Genomic DNA, 25,739 nt, shown 5'->3' on the forward strand with positions numbered 1-25,739 from the left:
CCTGTCACCGGAGGCCCCTGGGCAAAGTCCTGGCCCATCCTCCACAGGCGGGGTGCTCAGCCCTTTCCCACCACATGGCACCCGGGCCCTGAGTGTGGCAGGAGCAGCAGTTCTGATTACCAAGGAGCCATGCTCCAGTCCCCAGATGTGGGCGGGACTCCCCACCAGGTCACACTGGCGCCTGTTCCCTGAAGCCACCAAGCACCTTCCCCAGCCGGCCTCGGGCACTGGGGTTTGGGGGCCCTGCACTGACCACACAGACGAAACAGACCAAGGGAAGGGAATTAAATAACGTGTGACTTTATTAGAGATAAAACCAGCAGCATCACAGCTTGAGCCCTTGTCCCCCCACCTCATCTCTGCCCGCCCACACTTCTGCCTAATGTCGGTAGTGGGGGCTTCGGGATCTGGACCTTGACCGTCTGGAGAGAGAGCGGGGAGAGAGGCCCTGTGAGGGTTTGGGCAGGAAGTAGGGAGCCCAGCCGTGTGGGCAGGTGCACACACACCCACCCACATGGGACCACTGGGGCTTCAGCGACGCAGAGGTTGGCTGCGTGCAGCATGAGGCCAGGCCCTGGGCAGCTCCTACGACTGGAGGGGGGCCAGGGCGAGGATGGGGGAACCAGGGCTGGGGCCTCCCACGAGAGGACAACAGTGACTGCCTGGGGAACAGGGCCTGCCTGCTTACCTTCGAGAAGAGCTGTATTCTCGACCTGGAAAGAAGGGGGACAGGAGTGCAGGTGAGAAGAGCAGGATATTGCCTGCCCCTCGGCCCACACCCAGGCGCTACGAAGCTCTTCCACTCCTGCGGTTCCCTTGGGACTGAGGTGCTGTGTGTCATGTGTACAGCTTAAACGTTTTAGTTTATTGAAGGCTGATGTGGAAGGTGTACCGTGGTTTTCTGTAACTCAGTTTTGACATGTCTTCTCTTTTTAATGTCCCAGAGCCTCCAGCCCAGCTCTCCTGACCCAGCGCCAGAGAGGCACTCGCTGTAGAGGGGGGAGGGCGACCAGGGGCACACTCACTGTAGAGGGGGGAGGGCGACCAGGGGCACACTCACTGTAGAAGGGGGAGGGCGACCAGGGGCACACTCACTGTAGAGGGGGAGGGCGACCAGGGGCACACTCACTGTAGAGGGGGGAGGGCGACCAGGGGCACACTCACTGTAGAAGGGGGAGGGCGACCAGGGGCACACTCACTGTAGAGGGGGGAGGGCGACCAGGGGCACACTCACTGTAGAGGGGGGAGGGCGACCAGGGGCACACTCACTGTAGAGGGGGGAGGGCGACCAGGGGCACACTCACTGTAGAGGGGGGAGGGCGACCAGGGGCACACTCACTGTAGGGGGGAGGGTGACCGGGGGCACACTCACTGTAGTGGGGGAGGGTGACCGGGGGCACACTCACTGTAGAGGGGGAGGGTGACCGGGGGCACACTCACTGTAGTGGGGGAGGGTGACCGGGGGCACACTCACTGTAGCGGGGGAGGGTGACCGGGGGCACACCCACTGTAGAGGGGGAGGGTGACCAGGGGCACACTCACTGTAGTTGGGGAGGGTGACAGGGGGCACACTCACTGTAGCGGGGGGAGGGCGAGCGGCTCTGCCGGCTGTACTGGCGTTCCCATTCCTCTCTCTCCTTCTCTCGGCGCTCCCGTTCCCTGCAGGGAGAGGCAAAGCAGGGTAAGAGGTGAGAATACTGAACTCGAGGGCCAGCTGGGTTGCCTGCCAGGTCGAGTGGAAAAGTGAGCCAAGGGGCAGGTCCTGCTCCTCTGTCCATCTGGAAACGAGTGCACTGAGCTCAGAGAGGGACACCGGCCGGCAGCTGAATCCCAGTCTACCACCCGACGAAAGGTTTGCTGAGGCCTGGATAGTTTGATCATTTCCTGTCATGCTCCAGGCGCAGTCTCTGAACAAAGGGACTTACATGCTAAGTGCTTATCTGGCCTTTGTCAGAATGACCGGGATTTGCTTTGCTATTCCAAGGGCTGCATTTATTGAGCGCCATCCCAAGGGCTGCATTTACTGAGTGCTGTAGTGCCTGGCCCTGATCACACTAAATCCTGCCCACAAGCCTATGAGATGGGATAATTAGTTCATCCCCATTTAACAGATGGGCACACTGAGGCTCAGACAGGAGAAAGGCCCACAGCTAGGGGGTAGCAGAGGTGAGGTAGGATCAGAAGCCGGGCCTGACTGACTAGAATGCCAAGTCCCTATGCACTGTGCTCCCCACTTCCTGATGCGCCCGTGTGATGGGTGTGTAATAAACCACCAACCAGTAACAGTAGCTCCAGCCATCAAGCCTCCCCACGTGCCAGGCACCACACGTCAGGAGCCTTACAGCGGGATTCCACAGAGACGACTGCCTTATTACATCTACCTCACATGACGAATCCTGGCTCACAGAGATTAAGATACTTGTCCAAGGACCCACAGCAAATACAGGGTAGAAAGAAAAGTAACAGGTGACACAGCTCTCAATTGACTGACTCCCTTCCTTGCCAAGACCAAGCACTACAGCCTCCAGTTCTGCTCATGGGCCCCACACAGGCTGAAGCTCTAAGGGCACTAATTCCTCAGTTACCCTGTGCAGTTGGCACCAAGGACTGTTCACAGTCTGGACAAGCACCCACCCCAGGGCCAGAGAGTCAGAGAGAAGCGGAGCTTAGATTGAACCCCAAGTCTGTTTGAACCAGGCTCTGGGCCACTCAGCTCTGCAAAAGAGTCAGGCGAGGAGAGGAGCAAAAAGGAGGGGGAGCAAAGCCCTGGCTCCCAGCGCGGGGCTGGCCTGCGTCCAGCCCTCAGCATTTATGAGCACCAGGGTTCTGGGGGCAGAGCATACAGCAGGAGCCTGGCAGCCAGACCCGACTTCTCAGTGAGGATGCCAGCAAGAGAGAGTGAAGGACACAGACAGGACGCTAGGATGCCGGGGGAGACAAGCGCCATGAAGGAGGGGTGCTAGAGGACGGTGCTTTTGGGGGTGCTGCTCCACACAGGACAGTAAGGAAGGACCTGAGAGCAGCCTTGGGAACAGTGGGTGGGTATCTGGGAGAGAGAAGGAAAGGCGACCCCAGCTGGAGACTGGCTGAGCTGCAAGGCAGGAAGGACACGAAGATTCGGAGAAGTGGGCCTGGTCAGAGCTCTGGGTCGGGCTGGTGGTGGGGAACACAGGACCACCCGGAGGCAGGCTGGGGGCAGTCTTACTTCATGCGGATCTTGCGGGCCATGGCGCGCAGCTCGTCTTCCCGCTCCTGCGGCAGAGGCAGCGGTGAGGGTGGGGCCAGGCTTCACCCCTCGTGGGCCCCGCGCCCTCCCGACCCCGTACCTGGCGCTCATGCTCCTGCTGGATCATCTTCTCCTGCGCCGCCTTCTTATCTGCTTTGACTGTGGGGAGAGGGCACAGGGGCTGAGGAGGTGGAGGCTGAGCTCAGAGAGGCCCTGGACCTGGCGGCCACAGGGCGGGTGCACACCTGCTCCTCCCCAAGGGCCTCCTGTCTGGAGAGAGCAGGGCCTTCCCCAGCTGGACGTGGAAGAGGAGCAGGGAAGCCCTGGAGGGGCGGGGCCAGGACGTACATTGCCTGTTGAGTGCCTTCTGCATCCTCAGCTTAAGCTTCTCCTGCGGTGTCAGCTTGGGCTGGGGAAGGGGGAGAAGAGGCAGGAGAGCGGGTGGGTATCCCGGAGCTCCCACAACCCACCTCATCCAAAGCCTGGGACTGGCGGGGGCAGGAGCGGAGGACGGGCAGGCTGCGGAGACCAGCCACGAGGGTCTGGGAGCCCCAGTGGACAGCGGAAGGGGGAGCGGGGCACGGATCTCAATCCCTGGGGCTGGATCTCCCGGCCCACCCGGGCCCCCCTGCAGGCCCACCGGGCCCTGCTCTCGGGCACTGCTGCTGGCGGGAATTAGACGGGCGAGTTCCAAATTCTTACTGACTTTGGCAGCTCCTGTCTCTTTACCAGCGGCAGGTTCGGTCCTGGGAGGAAGAAAAAGCAGCTGCCACCTCCAATCACACGTGGCCTCAGCACTGCCCTTGGACCAGACAGCAAAGGCCGTGTGCCCCAAACACCCCCAGGCGGAAACCACGTGCCTCCTGGATCCTGCAGGGCAGGGTCGTGTCCCCCCCTGACCCCTCACCCAAGGCAAGGCTGAGACTCCTCAGCACCCCCACCCCCACCAAGGGCAGAGCCCCCCAGGGCAGGACCAAATTCCTTCTGAAACAGAACAGTGGGGTGCGCCCCCACCTCCATCCGCCAGCCCTAGCCCCACTCACTTTTTCAGCTTCTCGCCCACAGCGGGGGACGCTGCCGGCCTGCTGAGCTTCTCCCTCGGCGGTGATGGCGAGTGACTCTGGCTGCGGCTGTGGCTACGGCTGCGGCTCAGGCTGCGGCTGCGGCTCAGGCTGGGGCTGCGGCTGCGAGTCAGGCTGCGACTTCGGGACGGGCTGAGGGACCAGCTGCTGCGGCTACTGCTATGGTGCCGGGGGCCCCGGCCGCCCCGCCGGTACCGGTCCCCGGAGCGGGAGCGGCTCCTGGGGGCGCCGAAGAGCAGGAGGGAGGCTGTGAGACTCCGGGGACCTCCTTGCATGCTGCCCCAACCCAGGCACTGAATCTACGCGCCTCCGCACGACCCTGCAATCTGTTTCTAAGTCCCTCCTGCTGCTTTCCTCAGACATCCTCCCTGGCCTCCCCGGTCTCTAAACAGAGACTGTCCTCTAGATACACTGGCCTAGAACAGCTCTTCACGTTTCACTAGACACCTGTGCGCCCACTTCCCTGCGAGACGATCTCTGGGAGGGCAGGACTTGCCTGGTGACCCCCTGTGGATGCTCACCTCCTCACATTGCCAGGCCTAGGGTCTCGCCACCAGTGGGGACGACCCCTCATCCCTCCCCACTCGCCTGTGGCACAGACCCACAGAATCCAGTCTGGGAATATGTAAGCCCCCTCCTCTCTCTGCTCAAGACTTGGGGGCTCCTCAGCAAGGGCCCCCTCCTCAGGGTGACCAGGCCCCCCTCTGACCCTGAGCCTGTCTCCTGCCATTGCCCTGGGTACAGGCTCCAGGCAATGATCTGGACGCCAAACCAACACCACACACTGACTCTGGTGGGACTGTCCCGGGTTTTGTCAGCAATATCGAGAAAACAAGAGCTGTCCTTTAAACATCCAACTCAGTTTCTCTGGAAAAATCAGAAAACTGGGCACGCCACACCCGCCACTGAGTGGCCTACAAGCCCAGCAGAGGGGAAGTGTGCCCCAGGTCACCAGGCCCACGGGGCGCCTCGATTTTACCTGCCAGACCTCGTGGGCAGCTGACACTGAGATCCCCACAACAATAACACAGGTAATAACGCTGACGACAACAAGAGCACTCATCAAGTGCCAGGCTCTGGACCAAGCACTGAAGTAGACTTTGTCACAACTTTGCACTCAGTGGAGGAGACATTATGATTCTATTTCTTCTACAGATGAAGAGGCCCCAACAGCCCAGCAGCAGGGCCAGACTCCTCATCCGACCGGCTGCTCTGCAAGTCCCGCTCTCACCCAGCAAGTCGTGCTGGCCCTCCACGGGCAGCCCTGACCCCCCCGGAAAGGGCAGGAGGGATGCTCCTGTCTCCCAGGACGGTATTCCTGCCCCACCTGCAGCGCTTACATCATACCCCGCCCTCCCCTCGGGGCACCCTGGTCCTACGAGGCACCTGCAACAAGCACAGTCCAGTCTCCCACCCACTGGCTCCCCACATCTGGGATGACCACCATCCCCCAACTCCACGGCTCCCTTGCAGAGCCTGGTCTCACCCAGATGGGCTCCCCGCCCCACGCACCTGCTTCTGCGCCGGGGTCCATAACCGCCGCGCCGGGCCGGCGAGCGGGAGTAGCGGTGTCCGTCTCGGGAGCCTCCACCTGAGTGCCGCCGGCCACGGCTGCGTGAGCGAGAATAGCGCCGGGAGCGGGACCGGGAACGCGACCAGGAGCGGGACCTGGAGCGGGCGTGGCGGCCAGAGCGGTAGTAGCCCCCGCCTCGGCGGGAGCGGGAGCTGGAGCTGGAGCGGGAGCGGGAGCTGGAAGTCCTCGAGGCGGAGGAGGAGGAGGAGGAGGTGGAGGAGCGGCGGCTGCAGGCGGGCACGGGGGGCGGTCAGCGCCAGCCCGGGCCGCGGCCCCCTGCTGCCCCGAGTTCCCCCCCACGGTGCCTGGGTGTAGGGCGGGCAGCGTGAGCGTTACAGACCGGGCACTGGCATTACGTCCCGGTGCGGGGCCGCCAGGCTGGGGAGGTGCTGGGGGCTTCCCTGTGGCAGCCCCTGATGCAGCTGCTGCAGCTGCGGCTGCGGCCGCCTCCTCATCGCTGCCCCCAAAACTGGTGATGAACGTGATCTTCTCCTCCCGGCCGGGGGTCGGGGAGCGGGAACGGGAGCGGGATTCAGAGCTGGACTCCGAGGGCGACCTGAAGAGCAGGGAGAAGGGGCTCACACCGGGCTCCTCAAGCCTGTTCACCCTCCACAGAGCAAGAGGTCGAACAAAGAGGTCCACCCTCCACACAGCAAGAGGTCGCAGAAGAGCAGGGTCCCGAGCAACAACAGACACCAGGTGCAACAGAGCCAGCAGGCAGAAAGACAGCAGGCCTGCAAGCATCTGATTCATGACCACGAGGCCTTCTCAATACAACCAGGAAAAGCAGTGACAGAAAACTATTATTAAGAACAGATGCACAGATCTGTACTGTAACAGCAACAGGTTTCCTCCACACAGATGTCAGCTCAGTTCAGTCACTCAGTTGTGTCCAACTCTTTGCGACCCCATGGACTGCAGCACGCCAGCCCTCCCTGTCCATCACCAACTCACAGTTTACTCAAACTCATGTCCACTGAGTCAGTGATGCCATCCAACCATCTCATCCTCTGCCATCCCCTTCTCCTCCCACCCTCAATCTTTCCCAGCATCAGGGTCTTTTCAAATGAGTCAGCTTTTCACATCAGGTGGCCACAGTATTGGAGTTTCAGCTTCAGCATCAGTTCTTCCAATGAATATTCAGGACTGATTTCCTTTAGGATGGACTGACTGGATTTCTGTGCTGTCCAAGGGACTCAAGAGTTTTCTACACCACCACAGTTTCAAAGCCATCAATTCTTCGGTGCTCAGCTTTCTTTATAGTCCGACTCTCACATCCATACATGACTACTGGAAAACCATAACTTTGACTAGATACACCTTTGTTGGCAAAGTAGTGTCTCTACTTTTTAATATGCTGTCTAGGTTTGTCATAAGTTTTCTTCCAAAGAGCAAGCATCTTTTAATTTCATGGATGCACTCACCTTCTGCAATGATTTTGGAGCCCCCCAAAATAAAGTCTCTCACTGTTTCCACTGTTTCCCCATCTATTTACCATGAAGTGATGGGACCAGATGTCATGATCTTAGTTTTCCGAATGTTGAGTTTTAAGCCAACTTTCTCACTCTCCTCTTTTGCCTTCATCAAGAGGCTCTTTAGTTCTTCTTCACTTTCTGCTGTAAATGTGATGTCATCTGCATATCTGAAGTTATTGATATTTCTCCCAGCAATCTTGATTCCAGTTTGTACTTCATCCAGCCCAGCTTTTTTCATGATACACTCTGTATATAAGTTAAATAGGCAGGATGACAATATACAGCTTTGATGTACTCCTTTCCCTATTTGGAACCAGTCTGTTGTTCCATGTCCAGTTCTAACCACTGCTTCCTGACCGGCATACAGATTTCTCAAGAGACAGGTCAGGTGGTCTGGTATTTCCATCTCTTTAAGAATTTTTCACAGTTTGTTGCGATCCATACAGTCAAAGGCTTTGGCACAGTCAATAAACCAGAAATAGATATTTTTCTGAAACTCTCTTGCTTTTTTAATGATCCAGTGGGTGTTGGGAATTTGATCTCTGGTTCCTCTGCCTTTTCTAAATCCTAAATATCTGGAAGTTCACAGTTCATGTACTGTTGAAGCCTGGCTTGGAGAATTTTGAGCATTACTTTACTAGCATGTGAGATGAGTGCAACTGTGTGGTAGTTTGAGCATTCTTTGGCATTGCCTTTCTTTGGGATTGGAATGAAAACTGACCTCTTCCAGTCCTGTGACCACTGATGAGTTTTCCAAATTTGCTGGCATATTGAGTGCAGCACTTTCACAGCATCATTTTTCAGGATTTGAAATAGCTCAACTGGAATTCCATTATCTCCACTAGCTTTGTTCATAGTCATGCTTCCTAAGGCCCACTTGATTTTGCACTCTAGGATGTCTGGCTCTAGGTGAGTGATCACACCATCGTGATTATCCAGGTCGTGAAGATCTTTTTTGTACAGTTCGTTTATGTATTCCTGCCACCTCTTCTGAATATCTTCTGCTTCTGTTAGGTCCATTTCTGTCCTTTATGGAGCCCACCTTTGCATGACATGATCCCTTGGTATCTCTAATTTTCTTGAAGAGATCTCTAGTCTTTCCCATTCTATTGTTTTCCTCTATTTCTTTGTATTGATCACTGAGGAAGGCTTGCTTATCTCTTCTTGCTATTCTTTGGAACTCTGCATTCAAATGGGAATATCTTTGCTTTTCTGCTTTGCTTTTTGCTTCTTTTCTTTTCACAGCTATTTGTAAGGCCTCCTCAGACAACCATTTTGCCTTTTTGCATTTCTTTTTTTGGGGGGATGATCTTGATCCCTGCCTCCTGTACAATGTCACGAACCTTCGTTTGTAGTTCTTCAGGCACTCTATCTATCAGATCTAATCCCTTGAATCTATTTCTCACTTTCACTATATCATCATTAGGTCATACCTGAATGGTCTAGTGGTTTTCCCTACTTTCTTCAATTTAAGTCTGAATTTGGCAATAAGGAGTTCATGATCTGAGCTACAGTCAGCTCCCGGTCTTGTTTTTGCTGATTGTATAGAGCTTCTCCATCTCTGGCTGTAAAAAATATAATCAATCTGATTCTGATATTGACCATCTGGTGATGTCCATGTGTAGAGTCTTCTCTTGTGCTGCTGGAAGAGGGTGTTTGCTATGAGCAGTGCATTCTCTTGGCAAAAGATGTCAAGTCAGGTGTAAAGCAAGTTTGAAAGCATTAAGTGTGAAATAATCTCAATTTTGTTAAAGAAAGTATGTAATCTCCCTCACGGCACCCACAGTTGAGCACCTACCTGAGCCAGACCTTTTCTCAAAAGGTGTACCTGCCTTATCTCATCTGTCCTCCCAGGAGCCCCAAGGGTCCCTCTCACCCCATCCAACAAAGGGAACGGGTCAGACTGAGACCTGTCCACCCTCAAGGCCTCTGACCAACCACTCCCACAACAGGAGACACATGTTGTGTGCGACCAGGCATTTCTGTACCTGTTATTTCTCACTGGTTATTTCTGGCAGTTCAGATTAAAGACACCTGACATCTAAGTCCCGCCTTTCTGCCATGTTTGGTCACTTTTAACACAAAACTCCGTTATGTTTAAATCAGAAAAAAGCAGAGCACATCCCCCAGTCTGTGATCTCAGGAGGGCAGCCTACAGCACACAGGCCCCACCCAACCCGCCCTCCATCAGGAGGGTGCTGGGCCCTGGGAACTCACCGCTTATAGGGGTCATAGGTGGGGCTGTCTCGGCGGGCGTAGCTGTAGAGAGAACCAGATGGGACGGGGGTGGGGGGGGGGAGGTCAGTACGCATGGAATTAAGGTCAACCCCTGACCTGTGTGCCCCAGGCCACGCCCTGGACAGTGACGAGGAGGCTGCCGGCCAGGTTACGGGCCCTGCCTTCATCCCTCCTGTCCCCTCACACCTGCCAAGAGCCTGAACCACAGCCCTGCACTTCTTCGGTACGATGGCAAGAATCACCACAGCTCATGACAACATTTTCCAGACCATGCATCCAACCCTGAGCCCACTGCAGGTCCCTTAAGCCTCACAGCAACCCTGCGACTCCCCTTGAACAGAGGAGATGTGGCAAAAGCATGGGTTTGCCCGGGCCCCAGACTGGGCTCTCTGCACACCAGCTGCCTCATCCAAACCTGCCCGAGACCTCACTGTGGGCACTGGTGTAGCCCCCGTCCTGGAAGGTGACGGTGCCCCTTTCCCAAAGAGAAAACTGCAGCTCGAGAAGATGAAGTCACCTACCCAAACTCTAACAGGGAGGAGGCGGCCCACAACAGAAGCAATGGTGCCCCCTTGACTCTGCTCACAGCCAGGGAATGTGACATGGGTTCCAAATCCAGCAGGGAGAGGGGGATGGCTGGCAGGACGGGTATCCACACGTCCCTCGTGGCCACACCTATCCCAGACCTTCCCTGTTCGCTCTATTAGGACAATTCTGCCTGCAGGCCACAAGCTTGCCCCCCAGACTTTCCTGAGCCTTGGCTCCTCCCGCAGTCCTGAAAGACTGATGCTGGCAGGGCGGGGGCACAGGGCAGAACCCCACCTACCTGGGGGGGCTGATCTTGCGGCCCCTCAGCCGCTTCTCCCGGAACTCCCTCCTCTGGCGCCGGGAGCGACGGCCCTGGAGCAGGGTAGGGATGAGGCTGGTGAGGCTGTGCCTTCCACGAAGCACACACCTGCCCTGCCACTAGGGCCCAGCCCTCACCGAGTACATGGCCTTCTCCTCCTCAAGGGCCTTGGCGTGTTTGATGGCCTCCGCCTCCTCCTTGTCTTTCCGGAGCATCCTGCGGAGGGGGAGGAGGGCCACCAGGAGGAACGAGGTCAGATTACAGGCAGAGTCACTGCAGGAGGCGAAGGACCCCAAGCCATCCTGGTGGGTCTCACATCCATTCAGTACTATTACTGAGCACTGATTGCACGCCAGGTGCTATCTCAGGCATCAGGGATTACTGAAAATAAAACTCCCCACTCTCATGGACTAACATTCTGGGGAGAACACAGACAATGACCAAAGTCATGTAACACATGACTTGTTAAATGGTGAAAAACTTGATGTGAAAGGAAATCACAGAAGGGGGACAGATGTCCAGGGGCCTGGTAGAGGCTGCAGTTTTTAACAGGGAGGCCAGGGAAGCCCCTCAGAGAGTGACAGCTGACGAGAGCCCTGGGGAGTGAGCTGTGCAGGTGCAGGCAGAGCTCACAGCACCTGAGTGGCCCCGGGTCAGGTGGGGCCTCGGGCATTTGAGGGGGAAAGAGGCCATGGAGGCCGGGCAGGGGTGGAGTGTGTGGGGAAAGGACCAGAGAGGTGAGACTCTGGCCGTGGTGAGGACGCTGGGTGCTCCTGAGTGAGGATGCTCAGACGCTCAGGCTGTGTTCAGACGTGGGAGTATTCAGGACTCAGTAACCTGTTAGCTGGGACCAGTCTCTGTGACCCACCCAGGTGAGGCACAGGGCAGAGGCCCAACCAGCAACTGCCAGTGAATGCAGGGAGAGGAGCCACTCCACTAGAGGGCGCTGTCCAACAGGCCCAGAAACCCCTGAAGCTCCCAGGGCTCAGAAGGCCTCAGGTCACACAGCCGGGGGCGGCCTCTGTCTCAACACCGCTGAAGCTGACCCCAAGGACCACCCCATACAACCTCCACCCCTCCTCCACGAGCTCAGGAGCTGTGCGTGTAATGTCCCTGGTGCGGAGTCAGGGACACCAGCGCTCATAAGAGGGGTAACAGCAGAGATGCCAGGTCCACAGGGTGGGGAGCGGTGTCCGCCCACAGGCCTCACCTGACGAAGTCGCCATCGGCCATGCCATAGGTCGTGGCCTGTTTGTTGAGATCTGCCACCTGTTCCTGGTTCAGTTCGTCCACATCCACCTCCACGTCTGCACCAAGAGAAAGGCTGTCAGGGGCCAAAGCCGAGCAAGAGGAAGGGAAGGGGCAGCGCCCCAGGACATGGGGGCGGGGGTGCCCACCAGACCTCAGGCCTCTGTGGGTGGGTGGGGGTGTGGACACGAGTCAGCACGTCCTGGTGTCCCCAGGCTGGCACAGGACTCGGCCAGGAGCAAGCACCATAAACAGCGGGCGAGGGTGGGGGAGATGTGATGGGGAGCGAGTGATGTACACAGGAACGTGAACAAGGGCAGCTGAAGATCTAGGTGGGTGGAGGCAGGGGTGCAGGTCTCAGGTATTCGGGAGTGGGATGCTTGATGGCTGCGTGGCAAGTGTGCTTTACACACTTCTGAACAAACAGGGGACGGGCTGAGAGTGAGCTGGATGAGGCGAGGGGAGAAACGGGTGGCTGGTCTGATCAGTGGGCATTTAGCTGGCAGTGGGCAGTGGGGTGGGGGCTGAGGCCAGCTCTGTAACTGGAGAAACACGTGTTTTCAAGAAGACAGAGAAAGAGAAGGGCGGGGAGAGACCAAGAGGCTGAAGTCAGAAGAGGAGAACAGAGCCAGAACCCAGGTGGGGACAGTGTCAGAGGAGCAGAGTCCTAGAAAGTAGGAAGGAGAGAGAAACAGCGAGGGAGGCTGGAGCAGCAGGACACAAGTGAGACGGAAGGACAGCGGGAGGTGGGGGTCAGGAGAGGCGGGCTCGTAAGCACGGGACGCCCCGCACAGGGGGAGGGGCGAGACACGAAAACGCTGCCCAGGGACTGTGGATGGGGAGGGCAGAGAGGGGACCCCACCGATGTCGGGGATGACCTCATCTTCATCCGAGTTGCTCTCCTCCTCAGCCGGGGACTCCTCCTCCTCCGGCTTCTCTGTCACCTTCTCCACCTCGGCCACCGTGCTGTCCTCATAGGTGTAGCCGATGGATGCCTTCTTCTCTGCCAGCCTGGCACGGGGGAGCCGAGAGTCAGGGCCGCGCTGGGAGGAGAGGCGGGCCCCAGGCCAGATGCAACCCAGCCAAGCCTCCAGGGCCCACATACCGCTGCCCGCACGCCGCCCTCCTGAGAGCCAAGGCAGCCTGGTGCCCTCGAACAGTCCCTGGGCCTAGAACGCTCTGCGCCCACCTGCCACCAGCCCTTCCCTCTTCCTACAGCTCTAGTGCACCACCCTCCAGAAGTCCCCGTCTGGGGGTGGCGGCCGTCCTCAGCTCCTGGCCCCACTCACACTGGCTCTCTCCACCGCCACCCCCGACTACGTGTCCTGCAATGGCCGGCCCAAGTTCTCTTGGGTAACAACGCAGCCCACCTTGGTCCAGGATGGAGCAGGGGCCTAGGGCATGTGTGCTGCTAAACTCAGCTGACACGCCCTGACGCCATCCCTATGCCAGCCTTGTCCAAAACAGGTGGCCATGAATAAGGGTCGGTCACTGAGACGCTCAGTCACCTCCGTGAGGACCGCGATGGGGACGGCTTGGGAGCAGGGGGTAAGGAGGTGGCTCCGGGACTGCAAAGCAGTGGAGGGGCCAGCCAGGCTGGCAGAGGGATGAGCCATTCCTCAGGGCACACAGCCCGGAAAAGCCCTCTGCAGAGTGACATCAGCTGCTGTGGGCCACACGCTTATTGCCTGGCAGGGTACAAGTACTTCCCCAGCTCCATCTCCTGCAGTCCTGGGGCATCCAAGCAGGGGGCACCAAGGCTCAGAGGGCAGGACTCAAACCCAGGCCCTGGCCCAGTCCAGCTCCTGCCCATCTAACTGCACCTCCTCCCAACCCAAGGGTGGAAAACGCCATGGAGAGGTTTGTCAGCAAACCCGTCCCCTCCGGCGCTGCCTGCTCCTTGCAACGCTGATGAAGCGAGTACCTACTAGGCGCCAGCCGCCAGGCCCGGCTCTAGGGGACACCAGGTGGACAGAGCCCTGTGGGGCGCACAGTCCTCCTGCCTCCCACAGCCCCCGCTGCCCCGGACCCCGACTCACTTCTTCTTCTCATCCTCACTGGGTCTCTGGAGGCCTCCATACAGCTCGTCGATGTAGATCTGGTACAGGCACTGCTCCTCGGAGACTGGGGTGGGGTAAGAGGCACGTGAATCAGAGGGGGCTCGGGACACTGGGAATTCAGGGGGGACTCAAGAATGCAGTGGGGCTTGGGCAGGTGTGAACCCAGCACGGCTGGCGGCAGGCTCATGGATTCCCAGATAATCACAGAATGCATGGTGATGACACAGCAGCTGCAGGAGGGCCCTGGCTGCACCGCTGACTTGCCATGCAACCCTGGGCAAGGACTCAGGCGCTCTGTGCCTTGGTTTCCTTCCCTGTAAAATGGGAGGACCACTGGCAGAAGGAGAGCCTGGGCACTGCTACTGTTATCACCGTCACACAGACCTTTGACTGGACCTTTCAGAATGACAAACCTATCCCGAGAGCTGGACGTCAGTCACCTGGACCCCACGGCACTGCCACTCTGGGCCTCTGGGCCCCAGTTTAAATTAAGCTAATTCGGGCTCTCTCTCAGCTATAACACACAACTTGAAGAGCTCAGCAATGTACCGGAGCCCCCTGGTCCGTGTGCAGTAAGACATATGCCCAGCTCCAGTGGGACCCTGGACATGTCCCCTTCCCTCAGAGGGCCTCAGCTTTTCTATCTGTAAAGCGAGGTTCGGGGTCTGGGCGAGCCCCAAGGTGACACAGCACGGCCATCGCCGTAGGCTCCCCCATTCTGCTGGTGGTCTACGCAGCCCCAGGGGAGGGCCCTGGGGCTCTATGCGGGCTTTAGGCTTAGGCAGTCCCATGAGCTGTCTCACGTGAGCTCCAGCCAAACTGGCCTTCCCTGTCCCCCAAGCCACCCTCCTCCCGTCCCCTCATGGCTGTCCTTATGGCCCGGACAGAGTCAGGAGCACCGCCCCCCCCTCACTGGGGAGCTCCTGCCCCACCCCACCCCACCCTCCACTGACCCAGCCTCAGTCAAGCACCTCCGAGAACAGTATACCATCTGTCGAAACAGTGCCTCAGCTTGTAATGAACACCCGCTTTCGTGATTATGTGGCTCCCACACTAGACCCCTCCTCCCAGAAGAATGCCTGACACACTACAGGTGCTCAGGAATTGTATGAATGAATGGATGGATGAAGAGATGGAATCAGGCAGAACTAAGGGAAACCCTGACTCCATCATCAAGCATCTATGTGGCCTTGGGGGAAGGCAAAAACTACCACCGCATCCATGACGCTACACTCCCCTGATGTGAAGGCTTCATTGATAGCCAGAATTTGAAAATCTCTGCTTTTAAAGATGCTAAACATCTATTTCAGAAACAAAGAAATATGGGGACAGTGAACCCACAGCGAGGGTGGACTATGCCAGGCTCCATGCAGGGGCCCTAAGCATCCCTCAAGCGAACCCTCACATCACCCTGAGAGACAGAAACCTCCACAATCACCCTTCTCCAGGAAACGAGACCAGCTAGGCTGAGGGACGAGTGTGTGGCCCTTAATCTCACAGGGAGATCTGGGAGAGAGGCTCTGAGTCCTTCTCAGAAGGTGAGCTACAGTTCAGAGCTGTGTGCAGGGCAGGGTGAGAACCCCAACTCCTTGGAGTGTCCCTCCCAACTCCTGGGCCTCAATGTCCTTAACTGTAAAATGGGGCATCACGCCTACCCTGCTGGGTGATCACACAGATGTACTGCAGTAACAGAGACGAAAAACTCTGTCAGGGTTGGAACCTCCACAAGTCCAGAGCAGGGAATAGCCTCTACACTTGTTTTCTCTTTTGTGAGGTGACAATTTGGGAAAAGAACCTTGAATGTGTATGAACACTTGGCAAGCTATCAAACTGCCTAAACAGTCATTTAAAACAAGCACAAATTTCCTCTTCTGAGCTAACACTCTGACCAGTGCAGGTGGGGAAAATACACGGAGCAAAAAAAATATGTTCTTCCTATTTCTCCTAGTTTTTTAGGAAAAAGATCACAGAATTAGAGAGCATGGGCTGTGGAAGTGGCCACCTGGTAGGACCATCTAGGTCAGCAGACATCTGCTGTACCAATTCCAGAGACAGAGGCCCCAGGAGAGAAAAGGGATGCGAATGGAGCGGGTCCATGACAGAGCTGGGACCACCCAAGGCCCTATAGTAGAGAGTACTGGGATAACTTTTCTTCCCAGTCTTGTTGCCGTCTTCCAGCCTACAGGGACCCCTCCCTCAACCCACTCCCCACACCCCAGGTCACTTACTGCCGGCAAAGTCGTTCTGCACCAGGCCTCGGTAGCGCTCGTAGTTACATTTCCGCTCGTCCGACTCCTGTTCTGGGGAGCTGTGGGGGAGGACAAGGTCTTGAGATCACAGGGAGCTCCCAACCCAAGCCGGCACGAAGGGGAAGGAGGGGGCGGCCTCCAGCGGGCGGGGGCTCCCCCACATGCACACCTCCTTCCTTCCCAGGAGGGACGGGCCAGCAACCCCAGGGGAGGCGGCTTACATGGTGGTGAGCAGCGGGGGCGTGTAGTCGGGGATGTGGTCCAGGTGAGCGCGGACATCAAAGCGGTCAATCATGTTGTTGGTGTCCCCCTGCCAGGGCATCCTGCAGTGGGAGGAGGGGAGCAAGGCACCTAGGGTCCCAGTGCCCTGGACACAGAGCACCTGCCCCCTGCCACCTTGTGCTTGGGAGCCTGGCCCTCAGCCCCTCTGATGCCCATGCCAGTCCCACTCTCAGCCCCCACCTCCTGTTCCTTATGCCACAATGCACCCTGAATCTACATTCAGGGCCCTGAGGAAATCGGGGCCCTAGTTTGCAGAACCAAGCAAGAGTGGGACCTTGAACAAGGTCCCATGGGCCACTTGCTAACACCCCAAAACACGCCCTCTGGCAACCAACTCTCTGCTTCACCTGGGCCTCTGGCCGTGGCCCTGCTCGTCCCCTCTAGGTGCTCCAACCACTACACCACTGGGTCTTCATCCCAAACCCTGCCATCTCGCCCTAACTAGTGACCTTCACCTCCCACTCAGGCCAAGCCTTTCCTGTCTGAGGCGCCACAGGTCTGTCCATATACCAGGTCCCTTTGGACCGCTAACCCCCAGCCACAGATGCCACCCTCAAGCCCAGTCTTACATGTTAACAGGGCTCTCCGCGGCCAGGGCGACTGCAGAATCCAGGTGCACCTTGCAAGCTCGACCGTGCACCTGCAGGAACTGGGCCGGGTCCTTCTTCTGCGGGGATGGACAAGATGGAGGCCACCACCCAACTGAGCCCCGAGCCCTGCCACTGCCCACACAACCAAGCTTAGCAGCAGCTTCACCTCTACGCCAAGCAGACCATACTTCTGAGGTAGAAGAACCTGCCGGGGCGCACAGGCAGCACTAACAGGGCCACCTAACCTCTTGGGGACAGGTTTCCTCTCAAGGTAGCCCCAGGAGGCTCTGAGCTCTGGCTCAGTCTTCTACAGAGCCAGTACCAAGACTGACCTCTCTAAAATATCAGTGCCCAACTCTTCACCCCACACCCACCCCAGGGCCACTCACTCAGAGCCAGGTGCAAGCACGTTGGCCAGGAGCAGTCTCGAAGACACCACGACTGCATAAACTCATGAAAAGACGATCAACGTCACTATTCGTCAGAGAAACAGCAATCAGAACCAGCCACCCCACACTGCCTAGGATGGCTAAAACTGAAAGGACGGGCAACAGCAAGAAACTGACAGGAGTACGGAGAAATCAGGCTCTTCAGAAAGTCAGACAAAGAACTGCCACGTGACCCAGCAACTCCACTCCACACCCGAAACAGCTAAGAACAGACACTGAAATACTTGTACACCAACAGTGGCACTGGGCACAACAGCCAAAGAGTGGAAACAAGTCAAATGTCTATCGATGCACGACAGAGAAACAAAACATGCATAGCCAGTTTAATATTATTCAGCAGTAAAAAGCAATGGAGTGCTGATCCATGCTAAAACCTGATGGGCCCTGCAAACGTTACACTAAGTGAAGGAGTCAGTCACAAAGGGCCACGTAGCCTACGGTTCCATTCATGTGAAATGTCCAGAACAGGTGAATCCATAGAGACAGAAAGTAGACAGCGGTTACCCAGGGTGTGGGGAGGGGGGAACTAACTGCTAAGGGGCATGGGGCTTCTTTTGGAGGTCACAAAGAGTTTCTAAAATTAGACTGTGGAGATGGTTGCACAATCCTGTGAATATCCTGAGGGCTTCCCGGATAGCTCAGCTGGTAAAGAATCCACCTGCAATACAGGAGACCCCGGTTCGATTCCTGGGTCGGGAAGATCCTCTGGAGAAGGGACAGGCTACTGACTCCAGTATTCTTGGGCTTCCCTGGTGGCTCAACTGGTAAAGAATCCGCCTGCAATGTGGGAGATCTGGGTTCAATACCTGGGTTGGGAAGATACTGAAAACCACTGAACTATACGATATGTGGATTTAAAAAATGTTCCTCCCCTTTTCTTCTCTTCTTCTTTTTTTGGCCATGCCTCAAGGCACAAAGGATCTTAGTTCCCTGAGCAGGGATAGAACCAGTGGGAGCGTGGAGTCTTAACCACTGGACCAAGAAAGGCCTGAGTATGTGAATTATATCTCAATAAAGCTATATTTTTTTAAAAAGGCACCAAGATGGAGGAGAATGGCCCCTGAGTCACCGTTTTCTCCAGAGTCCCTCCCACTACCTCACCGGATGCTGCTACCTTCCATTCGCGTCTCACCTCTGGCCTGAGCTCTCCTGTGGGGGTTACAACCCCAAGTGACCGTAACTGCAGCAGGAAAGCCTAAAATCTGGCGGCGGCAGCAGCAGCAGTAGCCGCCACCAGTGCCGGGCCCTGGCTGAGCTCCAGCCCCCTGCCACATCAGAGCCACGAGCCAGGGCGCTAGTGCTCCCCACTAACCCTCACCAAGCTCCCCTCCCCAGACTCCAACCACCCCCCATCCCGAGCCCCCTGCCCCACCACCGTCCCTGACCCCTCAGCAGCCTCCTCTCCCCGGCTCAGCTCCTCGCTACCACCCTTGCCCTCTGCAGCTCCTTTTCCACAGAGCAGCCTGAGGCAGTGTTAAAACATATTAGGCCCTGGCCCCCTGTGCAGAGCCTGGCCCACTCCCGCCTGGCCCTCTCTGACTGCTTGCCATGGGCTCCCCAGCCCCGCCCTGCCCCGCCCCACACCGCCGGCCTCCACGCCACAGAACAGCCCTGCTCTTGCTGTCTGTCTCCTCACTTATTTCCGATCCCCTTCCAGCCACCTTCCTTGTCAAGTCTATCTAAACAGCTGCCCCAGCCCCTGACTTGACCCTAGCTCCTTACCCTACCCTACTCTCTTCAGAGCACCGCCCATCACCTGTCACCTGTCACCACTCCGCAACTAGAATGGAACTTCCAGGCGGGCAAGACCCATCTTGCATTCCGAGCGCCCAGGGCAGGGCCTGGGAACACTGACCAAAGCAAACAGAATGCGGCCTCACTCACAGATGAGGAGCCTGAGCCCAAGACTGAGAAAACCATCAGCCTCAAGCTCTCGAGAGCCTGCACTTCCTCATTCGGCCTCGAGCTCCCACCCCAGCCCCGTCAGCAGGAGTTGAGAAGGACACTCTCCAATGACCACAGCTACCACCGGGCTGCTCCCTGTCCTGCGCGCGCTCGGCGAGCTGAGGGTGGCCTCCACCCGCATCCACAGGGTGGCGCTGCTGCGACCCAGCGCCTCTTCCCACACCTCATCTGCCTCCCTCAGGCCCTCATCTCAGGCCTCGTGACCGCCCCGGGGCAGGTCTAAGACCTGGGGTTCGGAGACCGCTCCAGGCCAAATGCTCGGCTCCCACACCCAAGACACACGTGGGACTGTTTGCAGGATGGACTTTGGCCTGTACCAAAAATTCACTGTACCAGCACCAGGGAAACAAAAAAGCACTGGGCGGGGAGTTAAGACTTTGGGTCCGTGGCCTGGCTCTGTTAACAGGGAGCTTCAGGAAAAGTCCCTGAACCACACACGCTAAAAGCCAGGTGCGTTACGTACACCTCAAACTTCTCAACCGTGGGAGAAAGGTGCTACTCCTACCCCACGTCCCAGATGAGGAAACTGGAGCTCAGAGTGGGGAGGCTCACTCGCTCCATATCACACCAGTCACAAACAGAACCAGGATCTGAACTCAAATAGGCCTGACTCCAAAATCCACTTTTTTTCTAAAATAATTATTTGGGTCATGGTAACAGGCATACAACGTAAAATCCACTAACCTAACCACTTTTAAATGCACAATACAGTAGCATTAACGATCTGCACCTCGCTGTGCACCGATCTCTAGACCTTCGTCTACAAAACCGAAACTCCACACCTGCTGAACTACTACTCCCCTCCCCTCCCCCAACTCCTGACAACCATCATTTTCTGTTTCGAAGGGCCTGACTGCTTCAAATACCTCATACACACGGAATCTCGCAGGGTTTGTCTGTTTGTGACTGGCTTATTTCACTGGACAGAGTCCTCCAGGTGCCTCTTTGCTGTAGCCTGTGACAGAATCCCCTTTCTTTCTGTGACTCAGTAATATCCCACTGCATGCACAGACCACTTTTCTTTGCCCATTCATCAGCTGCTGGACATTTAAGTTGTTTCCACACCTTGGCTATGGTGAAACAAACTCCAAACAAACATGTACAAATCTGTCTTCAAGAGCCAAAATCTATTTTTAACCACTGGACCATTACATCTCCAGGATCGAAGAGGGTCAGACAAGTTCGTGGTCTTTCTCTCACTCATTCAACTGTGAAGCAGGCACCCACTCTGAGCGAGGTCTTGTGCTAGGGCCACAGCTGTGACTGAGACAGTCAGCCCTGTCCCCACAGTTCACAGTTCATTGTGGGGGACAGACCCGGGCCCCACAGTGACGACCAAGAGTGAGCAGTGCTGGGATGGGGAAGCCAGGGGTTGTATCGCTCAGCCCGCTGGGATCAGCCTGGGGCCTCCTGGCGAAGGAGATGCCAGAGCTGAGATCTGTTTTATTTTCCACTTACACATCAACATGGAATTCTGTTTCTTTACCCAAACCACTGATTAGAAGAAAGTCAACAGGGACAGAACAATGACAGAACCAGGGACAGGAAGGGAGTGAGAGCAGGCACCAAGGACACATCAAAAGAGAAATCAGCTGTCTGGACTGGACACACCGGCCCAGTCTGCCACAGCTGACCTCTGCTTCCTTAACACTGGCCTCAGCTGCCTCTCTCGGGCGGAGAATAAGATGAGAGACCCACATGACAGCCCCATCCTCTCCTCAAAGCCGCCACCGTCCACAGCTCGGTGGCTCTGATCTGAATGCTGATCACGTTCATGTTCAGGGACAGCTGCTTGTACAGGCCTGCACCACAACACACCCCACAGACACTGTTCTGTTCTTGAAGCTCTTCCCTGTCACCCAGTGAGAGGGGCTGGTCGTCACCACTGTCCCAAGGGGGAAAACACGGCTCAGTGAGCTCTCTGGCTCACACGGATGAGAGCCTGGAGTCCCAGGCCTTCTGAGTGACCCCACTCCGGCCTTCTTTCCTCCACTCCATCCATCCACCTGGATGCGATTCCAGCTCTACTTGGTAATAATAACCTCAGCACCAAGAAGAGCTGGCATTTACTGAGCAAGTTAGCCTGGGCAGGTCGGCCCTCGGGAGTCTCTGTGCCCAATCTCACCCAACACTCCGATACCTTGGGAGGGAGGTGCCCTATCCCCACCATTTGTGACAGCCCATTAGTTGGCAACCAACATCCACTGCCCCTTCCTCCACAGTAATGAGACTCCTAACATAACTGGCACAAGGCCCCCAGCATACAGCGCATACCTCTCAGCCTTCCTGGCAGCTGTATGTGACCAAGGACTACTTTCTGGCCACGGGGATACGAGTGGATATATTATGTGCAAACATTTAGAAACTTTCTTAACAACTGACATGAGCCACTGGCCTCTTCTCCCTTCCTGCTGAATGGAATATAAAGACATGATGGCTAGAGCTTGAGCAGCCCTCTTAGACCTTAAGAAAACACTGGCAAGAGAAGCCACTCACGGCTGAATAACAGTTCCCGGAGCAGGACTGGCCACCTCTGGGCTTTTATGTAATAAGGAAATAAACATGTGTCGTCAGTGAAGATATGATGAAACAGAGACGCATGTCAAGCGCTCAGCACAGTACTTAACACACAAACACTCAACAGCATTAACTACTGTTATCAGCAAAGCTTTAACACAGGGGTCAACACCCCTCTCCCAGGCCTGCTGAAAGGACCAGAAACAATGCACTGAAGTAGCAGGCGCGGGGTCCGGCACGCCCGAACCCTTAATAAGCGGCAGTTACTCAGCCCTGAGCGCTGACAGCGTCCCCCGTCCGCTGCTAGGGCCTCAACTGTAACCAACATAGGCCCAGGCCCTGCCCTTGTGGTCCCGTCATAGTTATTGGAACACCACTGGAGACGGGCTCTCAGAGATGACTCTCCTAGGATAATAGCAGCCTCTGTTTCATGGGTGATTGTGGGGACTCAAAGCAATCATACATCTAATGTTCTCCTAACAGAGCCTGGAGCCTGAGAAGGATCAATTAAGATGGCAACTGCTATTATTATTGTTTTATTCATCCAGTCTTTTAAACCACGTTGGGCTCAAGCATGGAAAGCAGTACCATGACCCAAATAAACCTAGTCCCCAGTCTCACAGAGCTAAAAATGTGTGTTAAATTCCACAAAGGGGAAAAACAAGAAGCTATGACAGCATTTATAGGGGACACTGATTGAGTACGAAGGATGAGGGAAGACTTCCCTGAGGACTGAGATCCGAGAGATGAGCAGGAGCTAACCCAGTAGAGGAAAAGCTCACACAAAGCCCCTATGGCTAAAGAGAACTATACAGTTTTGGGAGGTAAACTGGTAGCTCTTTATACACCTTTTTTTGCTAGAAAAAGTAGCCCCAGATAGTAGGGAGGCCAGATGACACGAGCAAAGGAATAAGGCAGAAAGCAGAGTAACACGAGTCTGGAGGAGGTGGTAAAAGCCAGGCCATGGATGCTCTTAAAGGCTGTCATGAGGAGCCTGGCACTAAGGAGTCACAGAGAAGTTGAGTAAGAGAGGGACAGAGTCAGCTCTGTGCTTTAGAAAGACCTCTCTGGGGACTTCCTTAGTGGTCCAGCAATTAAAACTCCACACTCCCAATGCAGGGAGCCGAGGTTCAATCTCTGGTCAGAGAACTAGATCTCTCATGCCACAACTAAGACCCAGTGCACCCAAATAAATGTTTTTAAAAAAGTAACAATAATTCCATCCCTTATTTAAAAAAAAAAAAAAGACGTCTCTGGCCTCTCTGAGGAGGGTGGATTAGAGGCGGCAGGACTGGAAGCCAGAACACCAGGGAGGAGCCTGCGGCAGTGATGCAGTAACAATGAAAACGTCTATATAAATACCATCTCACAGAAGATCAGAACCTAGTGTGCCAAAGCCATTTCAAGCTGGGGTCTCAAGAACAAGTGACAGTTAAAGAACTGAGAGGAGGCATTACAGGCTCAATACCCAGCGGCGGCAGAGATGCAAAAAAAGGCCAATGGAGCTACCTCAGAATGAAGCCCAGAGGCCAGACCACAAGGGCCTTTTAGGTCACAAGATGGAGTGTGCTCTTCTCTCCAAAAGCAACTGAAGCATCTAACAGGGGAGAAACGGCCAGAATTCACTAGGTGAATACTGACGGTACTCCTTCCGGGTGCCAAGTCAAACCTTAAGAAGGGCTGAGCTCCTCTGGGCACTGTGAACACTGAGGAATAATAACCAAGACCGACAGCATTCCGGAGGTGGCCAATCTTAAGTCTGGAGTGCTACAAAGCCTTCCCTCCTTCCTGACAACACCAGTTCTGTACTCTGAGTCCACACCAGACAGCACAGCGTGCAACAGTAAACAAAATACCTCGGTTCCGTCCCCGCCCCCAGTGATTATGCTCTAGAGGAGAGGAGGCGACCTACTCCAGTATTCTTGCCTGAAGAATCCCCATGGACAGAGGGGCCTGGTGGGCTACAGTCCACAAGGGTGGAAAAGAGTCAAATGGGACTGAGAGACTCAGCTCACCACAGCACAGCACATGATTACGCTCAAAAAAATGGACATTTTCTTGAGAAAACAGGTATCCCCTCTTAGCCTATTTCCAAGCCTGGTGGTACCAGGATAACCAGGGCTCCGCTCTCTCCCAGAGCTCCCAGCCCAGATTAAAGGTCACTTACGATCTTTTCATAGTACTCCCTGCGCCGCTCTGCCCTCTTTTTGTAGTCGACCATCATGCCTCGAAGTTTCCGCTCATGTTTTCGAGCCTCGTGCCACATTGTGGTGAGGCCAAGGCTGGGGCCTCAACCTGAGGGATGAGGGGAGGGGTGTCAGATGGGCTTAAAAAAAAAAAAAATACGGGCAGAATCACCGACACCTAATAAGTTGACACAGTTAATCCTGAGCATCAGCTTCAGGGAGGGTAAGTGAGGCTGCAGAACTGTGCAGCAGGATACACTCGGGTGGACCCCGGGCAAGTCTGATCCAGTACCCTGGGTATTCTGAATCCCCCACCCCCACTCCCGTTGATTCTGGAGTGAGCAGCCCAGAGAAAGTTGTACCCTGTGCTGAAGGAGGAGGAATCAAGGATGAAAGGTTCAAGGATGGAAGGAGTGTTTGAAGTAAGGTCTGGAGGAAGAACATGAGCAGCTGGGGTTGGGAGCTCAAGGGAGAGGAAGGGCTGAAACGGCGCCCACCAGGTGGGCCGGCGGGGGGTGGGGGGGGTGGGTCTGGGTACCAGAGGTCTGGGGATGAAGGCAGGTGGACGAAGAGAAAGTTTTTATGGAAAAAGGGTAGTGGTGTGGAGGTGGGGGTCGAGGGCAGGTGAAGGGCGTGGATGGTGGTGGATGTCCTCCCGACACTTGCGGGAGGAGAGGGCAAGAGGCAGCGCCGGAGGAAAAGAAGCGCTGCCGAGGTCTAAAGCAGGAATCTAAATTGGGGGAGGGGGGAGGGTACAGAGGCTGAGGGAGGCGGAGCGAGATGACAGGAGGGGGTGGGCTGCGTTTGGGGGCAAGCCTGCAGGACCGGGCTCGAGCACCCGGTCTGGGCCTGAAGGATCCCTCTTAAGTTTTTCTGACAAGGGGGCGGGACCTGTGGCAAGCGGCAGGGTCCGACGCGGCGAGTTCTGGCCGACGGCGGAGGTAGGGCGCGGCCTGAGGCACGGCAGGCCGAAGGGGTGCGGGGCGGGCAGCCCTCGGGGCCCGGGCCGAGCGGAGTCTCACAGTAGACCGCGGAGAAGCCGAGGCAAGGGCGAAGCTGGGCTGACGTCCGCCCGAGGCCACCAGGTCACCCGCTGCCCGCACTCACCGGCTCGTCGCCGCCTCCCACCGCTTCGCTCGCGCGCGACCCGCGCCGGAAGCGGAAGTGGGAGGCTGAGGGACGGGGCGGGGAGCGGCAGAGGCACTTCCGCCTACTCGAGAGGCGGGAACTAGGTTGGACTAGAGAGTGAGCGGAAGGGCGGGGCTTGAGGAAACCCGAGGGGCGTAGGCGGAGCCTGGAGACTTTGTACTTAAAGGCGGGGGTTGTTTCTCTAGCGAAGAGACGAGACCCCCAGGGATCAAAAGTTCATCTTTATTAGGAAGACTCTGAACAAACAACCTACCCCCCCCCCCACCTTCAAGCCTGGGGAAGGAGGATGGGGGATCTGCACCCTCCTCCCATATATACACAACAGAATCCCCCTGGAGAAGGTGCCCCTGCTTGTGGGGGCTGAGACAGCAGCTTTAACAAGCTAGTGCTTGAGAGCCAAGCCCCCTTTCCTCTCCAGACTCAGTTTTCTCATTTGTAAAGGAGCTCAGGAGAAACCGGTGTTACGGAGTTTCTCCCCAGCGCTGAAGATGTCCGATTCAGAAGGACGAGGACGTCGGAAGACTGACCAAGGGCCGCCCCAGGGGATGGGGGTGCTGGGTATCCTGATTGGAAGGCCACCTCCCTCCCGACCCAGCGCCTCTC

General features: G+C 56.4%; 1 protein-coding gene across 6 annotated transcripts; it reads right to left on the reverse strand.

Annotated features, from left to right (window-relative positions):
- Nucleotides 1-279: 279 nt before the first annotated feature.
- On the reverse strand, nucleotides 280-25,162 carry CLASRP (CLK4 associating serine/arginine rich protein). Of its 6 annotated transcripts, XM_027515502.1 has the most exons (21): nucleotides 24,879-25,142; nucleotides 23,969-24,096; nucleotides 16,850-16,947; nucleotides 16,220-16,321; nucleotides 15,978-16,057; nucleotides 13,729-13,813; nucleotides 12,552-12,700; nucleotides 11,652-11,748; nucleotides 10,579-10,657; nucleotides 10,421-10,494; nucleotides 9,574-9,615; nucleotides 6,222-6,437; nucleotides 5,821-6,108; nucleotides 4,270-4,527; nucleotides 3,933-3,972; nucleotides 3,575-3,635; nucleotides 3,327-3,385; nucleotides 3,206-3,252; nucleotides 1,577-1,659; nucleotides 689-713; nucleotides 280-422 (listed from the first exon to the last, which is right to left on the reverse strand). In XM_027515502.1, exons 2-21 carry the CDS (start codon nucleotides 24,065-24,067, stop codon nucleotides 380-382), a joined length of 2,025 nt encoding a protein of 674 aa, XP_027371303.1. In that variant the 5' UTR covers nucleotides 24,068-24,096; nucleotides 24,879-25,142; the 3' UTR covers nucleotides 280-379. The 6 variants fall into 6 exon arrangements, 4 of the variants coding, with proteins under 4 accessions (XP_027371303.1, XP_027371301.1, XP_027371302.1 ...); XM_027515500.1 differs by having other exon boundaries at nucleotides 3,575-3,972; nucleotides 24,879-25,143; XM_027515501.1 differs by having other exon boundaries at nucleotides 287-422; nucleotides 3,575-3,972; nucleotides 25,095-25,162.
- Nucleotides 25,163-25,739: the final 577 nt, after the last annotated feature.

This window comes from Bos indicus x Bos taurus, chromosome 18 (genome assembly GCF_003369695.1).
Source record: "Bos indicus x Bos taurus breed Angus x Brahman F1 hybrid chromosome 18, Bos_hybrid_MaternalHap_v2.0, whole genome shotgun sequence".
In the NCBI taxonomy this organism is placed as follows: Eukaryota; Metazoa; Chordata; class Mammalia; order Artiodactyla; family Bovidae; genus Bos; species Bos indicus x Bos taurus.